This window comes from Cryptotermes secundus, unplaced genomic scaffold, assembly GCF_002891405.2.
Source record: "Cryptotermes secundus unplaced genomic scaffold, Csec_1.0 scaffold630, whole genome shotgun sequence".
Taxonomy (NCBI): Eukaryota; Metazoa; Arthropoda; class Insecta; order Blattodea; family Kalotermitidae; genus Cryptotermes; species Cryptotermes secundus.
Genome location: NW_019720573.1, coordinates 971,052 through 985,393, shown reverse-complemented (window position 1 = coordinate 985,393; position 14,342 = coordinate 971,052). Strand labels below are relative to the sequence as shown.

The 14,342-nt window shown below is 36.6% G+C and overlaps 1 protein-coding gene across 5 annotated transcripts in view; it reads right to left on the bottom strand.

Moving 5' to 3' along the window:
* Positions 1-5,505: 5,505 nt before the first annotated feature.
* Positions 5,506-14,342, bottom strand: part of LOC111869302 (cyclic nucleotide-gated cation channel beta-1) — a 40,423-nt gene continuing 31,586 nt past the window's right edge. For 4 of the 5 annotated variants that reach the window (XM_023860711.2, XM_033753430.1, XM_023860720.2 and 1 more), the window contains exons 12-16: positions 13,846-14,009; positions 10,883-10,984; positions 9,630-9,756; positions 7,634-7,744; positions 5,506-5,970 (exon numbers count right to left, since the gene is read on the bottom strand). In XM_023860711.2, coding sequence (XP_023716479.2) covers positions 5,758-5,970; positions 7,634-7,744; positions 9,630-9,756; positions 10,883-10,984; positions 13,846-14,009 — 717 coding nt within the window. In that variant the 3' untranslated portion in view covers positions 5,506-5,757. Of the gene's footprint in view, positions 6,036-7,633; positions 7,745-9,629; positions 9,757-10,882; positions 10,985-13,845; positions 14,010-14,342 lie in introns of all 5 variants that reach the window. The other variant, XM_023860739.2, reaches the window with a different exon arrangement.

The following is a 14,342-nucleotide window of genomic DNA, read 5'->3' as shown; positions in this document are numbered from 1 at the left end:
ATTCTTTTAGTTCGTTGCTATTCTGAGTTTGCCTTGCTCTGTGTAGTGCCTTTATTGTTGCTTTTCTCATATTGTAACATTCTGCATCGAACCATATTTTGGCCTTCCTCTCTTTGGCTGTTGGGGCAGCCTTCTGCAGTATTTCAGTCATCTTCCGTGCGGCATCGTCGATTTCGTTTTGTTCTATTATTTGCATGATGTCCTCTTGCTTTCCCAATATGTATTTTTGGATTCTTCTTGTTTTTTTCAGGATGCTTGTTTCTGTTTTTGTTTGCTGTTCTTTGCCCCCATATTTGAATCTTGTGCTTATCGGTAGGTGTTTCCTTAGTGGTGAAGTTGATGATGTTTCTGTTTTTTGTTGTTCTATTTCTATCTCGTTTCCTTTCTTGAACACAAGGTCAATACATCTGCACCCATTCGGCGCTATGTATGTCATCATATCTGTTCTATTTGCTAGACAGAATCCTTCTTGTAGTAGTTTCGTAACCTCTTGGGTTTATCAATTGCAGGTTAATGCCCCCTTAATTAAAATACTATAAATATGAAAAACTGTTCATTAAAATCATTTTCTGGCAGTAGAAGTTTAGGTGGGTCTCACTCCAACAAATACATCTCAGTTAATACATAGTTAATTGTGATTTTTGCAGTATGAATTTAAGAAGCCTTGTTTAAGAGCCTTCTAATCTGTTCTGCATTTGTTTGTGATTTCAGGGAAGAAATTTAACCTATTGGGAATGGCCCACAGGTTAACTTAGTTGGTGATGCTGTGGTGAACACAAATATTGCAGGTGTGAATAACAAGTATTCCATCACTACAGCTGATATTCATTAACTACAGGATCTTAAAGAAAATACAGAACTTTAACCACTCTTCTAAAGATCGTGATGTTCATATCACAGGTCAGACTGTTATGAATGAATGTATTCAGAAATGATGCGTGTAGTTTTTGGAAAGTGTTCCATGAAATTGATAGTACAAAAATGAATGCCATTGTAGCAAGTCAGACTTCATGTTAAATCCACGAAGGTACTGATAATCGTAAGTGAAAATATAAACAAACTGGATTTTAAGTATTTCCTGGAAACCATAGTAAATAACATTCTCTGTACGCAGTTAAATCAATAAAAATTCTGAAACCAAACTGTTTGGACAAAATAATGCACTACATAAGGGCTTCTACTTTTGAAAATATAATAGTAAAAAGAGTCTGTATTTTAAAAGGGCCAATCAAATGAACAAGAAATAATCTTAGATACTATAGGGTTCTGACAATGGTGTATAACACACAGAGATACTGGGTTTTTGGAGTTTGTCCATTGTCCGGATTCTAAGTTCATAATTCAACATTTTTAGACACTCGTCAAAAGAGGTGTACCTATGAGGCAGTTCTGTTTATCCAAGCAAATATTTAATGCTCTTCAATGCCTTTCATTTCTCCTATAATTTAGTGTTATGAGACTAGTGAATGTAATGTCACTTGAATCAACATGTTGTATCTCATTAAATGTTGCAGCACCCCTTTCAGTTTACTTGCAGATCGTTACAGAATCTTTGTGTTACCAGTTCAGTTGCTTCAAAGATCACAGTGAATGAGATTGTATAGATTTAAAATTGTGGCCTTTTGGAATATGAAGCAATGAATTTTTGAAGGTGGTTACTAGTGTTTTGTAGACATTTCTGTCATAAACATGGAGGCAACAGGTTCTTCCAAAATACTCATAACCACCTACAAGACCACACAGCATCATAATCCAGAGAACCACAATCAAAATTTTCACCTGTATGGGAACCTCAAATTTCATTCAACTCCCATATTATACATACAAAATAGTTACTATTTTCAATGCTCAGGATACATAAGGCCTCATCATCAGAAACTTTTAAAATACAGTTATGATCTCATATTTCACACTTAACAGAACTGATATCATGCAGTGCATTTTAGATGGATTTAAGAACACAAATATAAGAAATTAAACAGTATCTCTGTCAGTAACCAAATCTCAGTGGGGAGACAAAACAAAACTAACAAAACAAACTCTGTGGCCTGTAGTCAGCAAGTGAATGATACTGAGTGAGTGACCGCCGCTTGTCGGCGAAGTTAGTGTCAACTTTTGTGGATAGAGGATGTCATGTGGTGAGCTCAACAGTTCCCCATGGCCGCAGTGGGGAGACAATAACTATAACACAGCAGAAATATGATTATGATTATGCATAAATTAGTTACAGATTCCTTCTTCAGATGTTATGTCTTGTAAGGGTATGAGCGTAGAGCATGTTCATTGGGCATATCTACCGTTATTGTAACATGAACACATACTTACTCATGGAGCTGAGCCCTTCTTGAGGAGCCGCCAATTGTGCAGCTACTCAAGAATTTCCCAGTATTTTATGGAACCCGAAGGTTCATTACCATGTTCACAAGAGCTCTCCACTGGTCCCTATCCTGAGCCAGATCAGTCCAATCCATATCATCTTATCCTCTCTCTCTAAGATCCATTTTAATAATGTCCACTCACATATGCCTTGGTCTTCACAGCAGTCTCTTTCCTTCTGGCTTCCCCACCAATATCCTATATGCATCCCTTGTCTCCCCTCTTCATGCTAAATGACCTGCCCACCTCATCCTCCTTGACTTGATCATTCTAATTATACTTGGAGAACGGTACAAGTTATGAAGCTCCTCATTATGCAGTTTTCTCCAACCTCCTGTCACTTCGTCTCTCTTCGGTCCAAATATTCTCCTCAACACCCTGTTCTCAAACACCCTCAGTCTATGTTCCTCCCTTAATGTCAGAGACTAAGTTTCACAACACCCATACAGAACAGCAGGCAAGAATATACTTTTGTATAGACTATTTTTTATATGTTTGGACAGCAGATGGAAAGACAAAAGGTTCTGGACTGAATGGTAGCACGCATTACCTGAGTCCAATCTCCTCTTAATTTCCTCCTGAATCGGGTTTTGATTTGTTATCGTCGTTCCCAAATATCTGAACTGTGCCACATTTTCAAAACATCTGTTTCCTAACTTTATGTCATGATTTTGTCCTGCATTTTGGTGATGAGACAGCAACATGTACTTAGTTTTCTCTGTGTTACTTTTAGACCAACCCCCTTACTAGCGTCAATTAAAGTTTGTTTGTTTTTCTTTATGGTATCTATATTATCACTCAGGAGATTCACATCATCTGCATAGACCAACAGCAAATGTGTCCCACCTGGTTTTCCTGGACCTTCCTAGTGGCATATTCTAACTTCTACTTGAAGTTTGAGGCGATACTTTCCTCCAAAACTTCGGTTGACACAATATCTACATGGCACCACATCCTAGGAGACTGCTTTCTTAAAAAAATTGTTATTCCACTATATTTACGATGGAGATTAGGAATTGAGTGAGAATTACAGATACACAATGTATCATTAATTTTGTACCAGTTACAATTTTCTGCTGTTACGATCAAAGAACATATTATTTTAATGAATAACAGTCATCAGGAGCGATGGGTTCACCCTGTCACATGATCAAAATTTTTATTTCTGTAAACAGTAGGGGCTATGTAAGCTTAATTTTCTTTTTCAGTATTTTTGGCTAAATTAATTTCAGATATGACTCGACTAGCTGAGATCCGTTCAAGTGTTATCCATGCATTGTAACATGATGCCTAAACTGAAGAAAAGTACATTGGCATCGATAACTTTTTGGGCCAACAAAACACTTACCACAGATAAAAATACTGAACAGCCTCCATGGAATGACAAATGTTGATGCCATTATCAATATATTAAGAAATATACCTGACTGTGGCAGATCCCTAATATAAGTGGAAATAAGTAACTGCAGAATAATTATGATTAATATATTCTGATTATTCCAGAAAAGGATTTGTACATTGAAGCATATATATGTAGTATGTAAAGATTTAATAAATGTACGAGTATCCAAAGTGAATTCTAAATGATTCTGATGATGGTGTATAGCACAAAATTACTGAGTTTTTTTACTTAGCCCATCTAGTTTTTAGGATAGCAGATGATGGGCAAAGTCCAAAACCCCGGTAATTCTNACGTCGGTTAACACCACATATACACGGTGCCAAATCCCAGAAGACTGCTTTCTTCATAGTCACCGCCGTGAAAGCCTCAAATCTTACAAATTAGAATTTACTCAAATTCCATCCTTCTCACAGAGTGTTCTTGTAACATGTAGCATATCTGTCTTCTGTCCTATTTAGTCTGCATGTACTTCATCAGCTTACTGTTATGCATGCAGTCTTGTAATTGTATATACTAACTCAGTTACTGTTATGCATACTATCATAGAGCATAATCACTTCTTCCCCATGCTCTTGTAACCCATTCTTTAAGATGCAGGTAACCGTAATTTTTCCTGCCAGCCACCATAAAAGTATTTTTACAGAATGCAGGAATGCCACTAGTCAACCTGAAATTGTAATTCTATACGATCCTCAGCTACTGTCTGTGTGCTCTTTGCCTGAGAATTATAGTAGCCAAAATACATTCACTATGAAATACAATTAATATAAGTTTCCTTTTTATTGTTATGTAGCTAAAATATATACCCTCAACTCTCAATTATCTGTGGGCGGATAAACTGGTTTGCGGCTTAACCGGGGCTTTTTTGAGGCTTATATGTTGTTTAATATTCATTCACTTTTGTTTCACATGGTGAGTTGTAACACTATTTCTGCACTAGTGTGAACCGAGCTCTGCATTTTTGGTCCTGTTATGCTTGCACAATGTTCTAGGGTAGGGGTAAAAGAAAGCAAGGATCTGTGGAAAGTTTCAAGGACAGATACACCGCCCCAGTTAGTCTCTGTGTATCAATCTTGAAGTGCGTTAGCAAAATAACAGTGTGTAAAAGGAAGTGTATTGTCTTAAGTATTCAAGAGAAACTTGTGTGAGCCGGGCTTCGAAATGTTAAGCAGTGACGAAATCGTAAGTTCAGTGGGGGTGCAGCAAGAAGAGCGGGAAGAAAGTGAGAATGAGGAAGAGGTGGACAGTGCTGCTAGTAAGAAAATATCACATGGTGCTGCTCTTAATCATTTGGAATCCTTACTAGACTATCTTGAGAGTGAAGAGAACAGTTTATTAAGTGACAAGCTAATATTGCATAGGCTTCATATGGATATCCGTAAAAAGGAAAATGCCATGAAAAAGCAAACGACAATATTAAATTTCTTTTAAGTGTTAAGTGTGAATATTCATAAAAAGTGTTGGATGTTGTTGAACACTGTGATTGATTGATTGATTTATTTATTTATTTAACATCCATAACTGTTACATTATGTACAATTGGACAAGTCAGTTTTTAAAAAATATATGAGATTGAAATAACTAATCCATACTTCAGTGTAATATAAAAAGTATTAAATAGGCCATGAGATGACATAAAAATGAGGTTGAATAAATTTAAATAAGGGTAGGCCTATAGTATTATGAAGGTACAGTATTACGGTACTACTTTTAATGAAATTTGTCTTAACCGGGTTTTCGAGTAATCGTGATTTCCATCCCCACCATTATCCCGGATAATTGAGAGTTGAGTGTACTATGTTCATAAATAACCAACTGCCTGAGAGAATGTCCCATGAAGAGGATCAGGAATGAACAGTCTGTTCATGCCAAGGATGTTATAATGTGAACAGACTGAATTCATTCATATCATCCAAGTAGTAATATAGAAACTCCTGTGCCTTCAAATCCTTCAGGCAATATTACTAGCAGGAAGTTTGCTATTGGCTCATCTCTCTGTGCACAGTCACCATACACTGGAAAGTGTTGTCCTCATTATTACCAATATGAGGCATGGAATTAATTATTTTAACCTGCATCTGGTCTGAGTTATGACTTGCATGGTTACACTGGTGAGATGCTTCACTGTTGCACACATCCATAGGCCTACACAGAGCAGTCAGTTTTGAAGGAACACCAACATGATCTACAACCTGAAGCATCAAGGCAGACAACTTTCAGAATTCTTCACTGCTATGTTATCTTCTACCATTAACATCTGTATAATGGCAAAGAACATAAATGTCTAATGGAAAATGTACAGTCAAAAGGCACGTATTTTGTAAACTGGTTTGGACTAGAACTTATATAAGTGAAATTAGGAAGTTATTAGCAAATAAAAATTAAATTGTCAAATCGTGGACATTCTTGTTCTTAGGTTTTCACAGCCAGTATCTAAAATGTAACTTGGGCTGTCAGAGTTTACTGGCAGAGTACGAGAAGCTGGTCTGAATAAGCTGTACAGCTTCAACAGATTATGCAGCTACAGCCTAAATTCCAAACTTACACTTAAAATTATACAAACTAAAATCTCTTCATCTTTCCTCAAGAAGACCTATGCAAACATTATTTCTGACCAGAGGACAGAATCAATTTCATTCTCATATAAATCATTGAATAAAATTATAAAGAATAGGTAGAATGTAAAATGATGAAGAAAGAACCATGCGTGCAGGAAAACTATAACAAAGATAGGGAAGGAAAAGAATAAAAAGGTTTGGCACATAATGTGTCTGTCTACAAAGAATATACAGAGCATTCAGTTATGGACGTAACTTCGCAACACTGCTGACACAACTCAACATTCCTCACAGATTGCTACTGTAACTGCTGATAGCAGAATTAGCAGGTGCCGATAAACACACGCTGTTACAGTTACAGTTACAGCAGCAATCTGTGACGAATATTGGGCCCGGTCAACAGTGTTGCGAAGTTTCCTCCTTGATTGAACACTCTGTATAACTGAAACCCTGTAAGATATCAGACAAGAGGATGACCAAGGAAACAGTGCAAACTGCCATGACTAATAGATGGCTGGAACCAAATGATGTACAATACTGACAGAAATGGCACTTGGGGATTGCAAGGTGGCTAGCAGCTTTGAAAGCTGGCTACCACTACTAAACTAGTGACTATATGAATTGTTTAACAAAGTACATTGTACTTATTTTACAGTCATTGCATAATTGTAATGGAAGGTTGGAATCTGAATTGACACGCATAAGGAAGAGTAAAGCACAAATTCATGTTGCTGCATCAAAATGACTTTTTGGAGGAGCACAAGAAAGAACAACTGAAAATTGTCTATTTAAGCATCTTAAAAAAAGATGTTTAGTGCAAGACTGTGCAAGAATGTCCATCATCTCAGGCCTACAGAGACATCCATCTCAAATGTTGTTATGTTCAAAAGCCCTATGAATTTTGCTACTGAACTTACATATATTAAAAACTTATATATATATGACAAGAAGGAAATGTACAGAAATATGTGATCTAAAAAAAGAATTTACCATCCTCTTTTTCTGTGAATTTGTAAAGAATAATATAAGTACAGAAAAATAAATGTGATTAGGTATCAAACAAAAAGTTGCCCCATACAAATTAGTTTTAATACAATGAACAGTTTAGAACACAAATCAGTTATTCTAGTAGATACTAAAAATAAATGGTGAATGATATATTTTTGATGCAGTATCAAGACTGAAACATCTGTAGTTCTTGCTTTGATTTAAAATATGTTTTAATAGATTTTCTTACAGCATGTTAACCTTCATTGCCAAGCTTTCAAAGCAAGGTTAAAACTTTGAAGCTATGTACCTGATTCTCTGTGGTGGGCTGTGCACAATTTAGCCAGGTGTTGTTTACTCGTCTGGTGGAGCGTGAGCCATACTTGAGTAAATGAGCAGTTGGGGAATTGGCAGGCACTACCTGTACATACCACATTCAATTAACATGTAATCTATGTGAACTGATGTAAATGCTGGAGTGTTTCTGAAATGAATCTGAAAAGAAACAATACTTAAACTGCCATTTACATGTCAGTGGACTCTGTTATTGCACTAAATTTACCCCCTGAATTCTACTACTAAGTCTACACCTGCCACATGGTTCTAGCCCACCGGTCTGTCTGATGCCTCGATCTGTACCAGGCAGCCTCATCCTCTTGAATATTTGGATATGAGTTCCTGGCAAAGAAACGATTTTTTCACAGGGCACAAACAATTAAGAATTATATCTGGGAGGTCGAGGGTTCGAGTCTTGATGAGGTGGATTTTTCAGTTTACCTAGTATTTCAAGCCACACTATGGCCCCGGGGTCAACTCAGCCTCTAATAGAAATGAGTACCAGGAATCTTCCTGAGGGTAAGGGGCAGCTGGCACATAAGGCTGACATCCTTACCGCCATCTGTGAGCTGATTGTCTAGAGAAAATGTGGGAGCCTCAATGTCTAATAACCCTATGGGCCTTCACGGTCTGTAACAGGTATGGCTTTACGATTATATCATGGAATATCACATGAATTGACTATATATATATATATATTGTGACATGATGAAATAGTGGAACCAGGGAGATGGCCGCTGCTCTGGAGCAGCTTGGTAAATATACTGTCTCTGTGACAATGGTTTGGTTCATTTGGTAAGAATTATAAAGCCAGCATTCATATTTTTCAAGCATAGACAACATTCTTTCAAGAAGTACACTAAAACTGACTACACTTGTGATTCTCTCAGTTCTTCCTGGCAAGACGGTTTACTGTCTCTTCATCTTACCTTCTTTGAACAGGCAGGAAATTTCAAACATTCGAGGAACACATAACATGAAAGTATTCACAATTTGTGTGAAAAAAGTAAAAACTGGAAACAAGTATGTTTGGAATTTGGCCAGTGGTCATACTAAAGAGACAAAAATATAGTTGGGGTTGTTCCTGAAAGGATTAAAAGTAAAGCCATCCCTGTATGAGGCCATGGAAGCCCATAGGGTTGAGAGACAGCAAGGCTCCCACGCTTTCTAGAAAATCGGCTCACAGATGGTGGTGAGATTCCTGAATCTGAGGAAACCTCCATTAAGGAACTTCTCTGCTCATGAAGTATAATTTCATGGTTATTTCAAGCAAACATGTGAAAGATACTAAACATCTAAGGAACTGTTATACATAGAATTTGCTTCTTCATCGCATATTCTGTCTTCATCATTCCCAATTTTGTCACCTCAAAAGCAGTATCTCTTTGTGGGAATTACAGTTTTTGTTCACTAAATGGACATAAAATACTAAAATGAGAAAAACTAAATTAAAAAAAAGTATACATTACTTATATGGGTTTTGGCTGGGACCAAAAAATAAAGAGTACTGGGGCATTATTAGGATTATACTCCATATATTTGTTAAAATAGTGGTCAGACTTCATGTATTTATGTGGTACAATTGAAAACTATGAGAACTTATGTTAAATTGTGATTTCTAACAGGATTTTGTCAACATATGGTGTCTTATGTACATGAACTTTTCAATTCCATGACAAAGAATATTCTTATTTTGTGAATTGATATCAGCTGTTACTAATCTGTGTCTGAAACATCTCTGTTGCTGCATGACCATGAGATAGTCATGTAGACCAAGGAACTATCATTAGTTGGTTACTAAATTCTATTTTCAACATGTAAGGGGAACCAAAATACCCACACGAGATCTCACTGAACGTACAGGATTTTTCTCCCATAATGTTATCTAATCTTGAAATAATTTACCCTCAAAAATATTTTTAAACAGTCAATATGGCCCAGGAGTGCTGTAAGTATAGATTCTGACTTACTTGCATGACAGTGTGAACAAGACGAGGTGTTTCAGGTGCTTCAACCCTGTTCCCAATAATTACTTCTGCCATTTCTTGTTCTTTTTTATTGTTCCTTTCTCTATCTGCATTTTGCTTTATCAACTGCCTGCAAAAAGGAATTTTTGTACTTAAGTGTAATTGAAGAAAGCAGTCTTCTGGGATGTGGCACCATTTAGATGTGGTGTTAACCGACGTTTTGGAGGAATGTATTGCCTCCATCTTCAGTGTAGAAGGAAAAATAAGAAATCTGCAACCGAAGAGATGGTCTCTTCGTTTGTGGATTTCTTATTTTTCCTTCTACTGAACTTCAACTCAACTATCTTGATTCCTGCATCATCTGCCAACTGCCAACTCTGGAAATCTCAATCCAGTTCTCTGCTGCAAACTGCCAATTATCTTGCTGCCATCACAAGAGACACCCTCAATTATCGTCTCACATGCCTGAGATCCTTGTTATATAGCCTCAGGGTGGCCCTCACAGAAATCACCATTTCCTCAAAATTCCTCTCTTATTATAGAGGTGTGTTTACTTCGCTGTTGCATAGAAACGACTTCCATGGGCTCCTGTTTACCAAGCAGCTGCCTAGCAATAGCCCATGTATTGTCGATGTGTTTGCCCGCTGTTGCCAAGCAAAGCTGGCTTCCCACCGTGGCAGCTCAGGTTCGATCCCGGGTCTGGTCAACTGGGATTTGTGGTGGACAAAGTGGCACTGGGGCTGGTTTTCTCCGAGTACTTCGGTTTCCCCTGCCAATCTTCATTCCACCAATTGCTCCACAATCACCCTCACCTATCATCTGGGGCTGGTACAATAGGCCACAAGTGGCCGCAGTACAAGGGACTTAGTCCCACCCCACTAGCAATAAAAAAAGAAAAACATGCTACAATATGATAGTAGACTGACATACACATATGACAACCTTGATGTTTATGGCACCTACTTCAACATCATTTTCTCTAAAACCATGAACATTCTACAAGTGAGATTTTTGTAAAGTGATGCAGGTTATTCCTAGAAGTGTGACAAATAACACAGCCTGTCAAATGAAAGTGGGTAATGAAAGCTGCCTGTTGGTAAAAATATCGAAGCCCCTGGCAAGGCCTTTTAGATGCAACCTGCAACAGTGACTCAGATGTAAACACACTGCACTCATGACTATGACCAGAGGAATGGGAAATCGCTGAACATATTGTAAGGTAGCCATGGGAAATTAAAGTAGAACTTAGTGCTTACTTTGCCTTCTTCTTGAGTATCTCTTGAGCGTCTGGATAATATGCAATGGCTTCATTCAGATCTGCTTTACGCAACACAAACAAATTTGAAAATCCTCGAGACCTGAAAATGTAAACATTAATGACAGTCTGAGATCCCACTACTTTGAATAGAGACCTGTGCCAAGATGAGGAATGAAGCAGGGTGTAACGTATTTAAAAGAAATATTAAAAAGTACAGTGTATAGTGGAAGAGTTCTATCTTCTGGGATGTAACATCATGTATTTCAATGAAAGTCAACTGATTTTCTGGGCACCATATTGCCTCCATCTTCAGGGTGAAAGAGGTACCACTGTAAGAACTTCAAATCCAATATAGCATATGGTAATTTTTACATCTACAAGGCTGATAAATACAACATTGAAAGATAACAGAGCTTACTTGCATAAATATAAACCTGTAATTCCAATAATATATATTTCATAATCAAGAGCATCATGACAAAGTCATCACTTGCATCCTCTATGTGAATTGTCAGAATTTTATGATAACGCTGCATGAAGACTTATTTCATCAACCATTTTATAAAATCCACAGTCTCTACACCCCATTATCTCATCAAGTAATTTATACTCAAAATATTTCACAGAACAATGACATTAATCCCTGCACATGTCTAAAATATTCCTCTGACTAAATAGGAAAAGCACAGATTTACTCGTATTTATAATTAAATCATCAACATTTAAGCAGTGCTGCTGTTTCCTGATACTGCCCTGAGTGTTGTAAAAATCTTGGAAAATGTATAGACTTCTCTGCACAGCAGTTCTCACTTTGTTGACCTGTATAGCATCAATATGGCAGAGAAACAGCCAATAGTGTTTCAAAAACACCTTAGCTTATATCATCAACCATTTCATAAAATCCGCATTTTCTAAACACTGTTATTTCATCAAGATCATTTTGTTAATAACATGTTGCTACTATAGTGAAAATAATGGCTCTATGCCTAAATGTTTTTTTCTGAACATCAAAGAATATAAGAGATTTTATTCAAACTGAATAATTATCTTCTAAGGGACTATTTTGCTTTCTGAAATTCTACTGAGGGTTCCAAAAAATCTCAGAATGTTTATAGTTTTCTCAAAGTAGCCATTCTCGTTTTGTTATCCCATAAACCATCAATGTGAGCCAGAAATATCTAAGATGCTTGAAGAACACCTTTGCTTATCTCATCAACCATTTTATACGTTCCACACTCCTTAAACACACTTATTTCTTTCAGTAATTTTTATTCAGAATTTTTCATACAAAAATTAAATACCCACACCATGTGTCTAAATTTGATCTTCCAGGAAAGTAATTGCAATTGAATAATCTATTTATACGGGATGATTTTACTTCCTGATACTCCCCTGAAGGTTGCAGACATTTTGGAATCTTTTTAATTTCCTCCAAACTGCAGTTTTTAATGCATCAAAATGAAACATAAATATCTAAGAAGCTTCAAGAATGTCTCTGCTCAATTTGCCAACCACATAAACAATCCTCACTCACTAAGTGCAAGGCCTATTTGAAGTTATTGTTCTGGCATTTGCATGGGGGATCTGATGAAAACCACAAATACCTTCAGTCAGGATATTCGGTATCACAATCAAGATTCAAACCAGGTGCCCCTGAAATATAAGTTAGAAGCAATATCTCTTGGAGATACCTAATCCCTTGTCTGTTACACTCCTGCTAAAAAGAGCTGAGTTTAGAGTAGTCTCATCACTGGGGTTCTGTTTCTTGTTTATACACTGGATTCCCTGTTCATATGAAAGATACATAATAAACAGTGACTACTGAATCACGAGTGAAACAAATCTTCCATTTTAAGTAGGCATTATAGAGCATTAGTGACATAAATCCACTATGAAATAATGTGGATCAGAACATTTTTATTTTTTATGAACTGCTCACAATCAGACCAGCAAATACAGTTAACAAACTGAATGTAATTGCCTGCTTGTGCAAGGTATGTCAAAAATAGTTCCTCCCATGTGTGTGTGTGTGTTCACGCATGTGTGACAAACATGTGAATGAAAAACACTGAATGGTAAATGAAGATAAGAACATGAAGTTATTGTAAAGAAACTCATAGAGAAATTTATGAATATAAAAAAATAATGGGATGAAAATATTGATTGCAATAGATTGTGCAAACTTCTGATTCTGATTGCTGATGACAAAACAAAGTCAGTGGCAGTATACAGCATTTTTTATGGTTCTCTCTGTATAGAGGCATTTAAAAGTAGTTCTCTTTTGTATTGAGTTATTCAGGAAACATGCTAGAAAGTGTGGGTAGGAAGATCTTGTTTTTACAAGTACCTAAAGAAGCTAGCAAACACTGGTATAACAAATTAGCATCATTGTCATATCTACTGTAACTACTGTAAAATGAAATGTTACATGCTGAAATATAATTTCTTTTCATGTTATGTGCCCTGACTGGCTCTTCTCTCTGATCTGATCATCCTAAAAATATTTGGTGAAAAGTGCAGGTTATGAAGTTCTTAATTATGTCATTTTCTGTAGCCTTGTGTTGCTTCCTCTCTTAAGTGAAAAACAAAGTTTCACCCCAAAAGGTGTAGGTTTGTACTTTCTGTTCCTTACACTTTCATATATGAGAGAGGAAAACAATAAAATATTATCAAGTATTTGCCAGATTTAATTTGCTCTTAGTCTCTTTCTGAACATAATTTTGATTTTTCACAGATATTCCAAATATCTGTATATTACCATATTTTCAAACATCTATTAGATACCCTTGTATTATGATTCTGTCCTGCATGAAGGACATTATTAATGAACAAATTTTTCAACATAAAATTACTTTAACAGCTCAATTCTTACCATCCAGCCCATAATGCAAATTGCTATGTTAAATGTGAAAGTAATGTTATGCTTCTATGTACTGAGTTAATGGAGTATCTTTACTTCACCTAACAGTAGCAGTTCTTCGGTTACACCCAGCTATAGCCAAAAGGCTTATCTCTCCAAACACAGAGCCCTCTGTGAGTGTTGCAAGAACTTCTGACTCATTCTCTCCTCCCATCACTTGCACTTGCCCTGTTTTCACAATGTACATCTGCTTTCCCACTTCACCCTGGAAGTAGAGCAGAACAATGCATCCTAAAGCAGGGAATTTTCTTACTGGTATTCATGTAAATTAATTGTGCAAAACAGAAGGCATAGCACATGGTGGCACAGCACAAAATTACACTTTAGGTATAGCACCAATTCTGGTATGGTGTCTATAAATTCCTGCCTAGTTGCAAAACTTCATGTCCATAAATTTTCCTTACTCAGCAGCCACAAAAACATGTTAGATATCAGCACGAATATGCCAAAAGTATCATGACGTTAACAAAGAATTATCATGACCTTGAAGAAGCTGAGTGCTTTAATAACCTTGAACAGACTTGCACTAATCCCATGG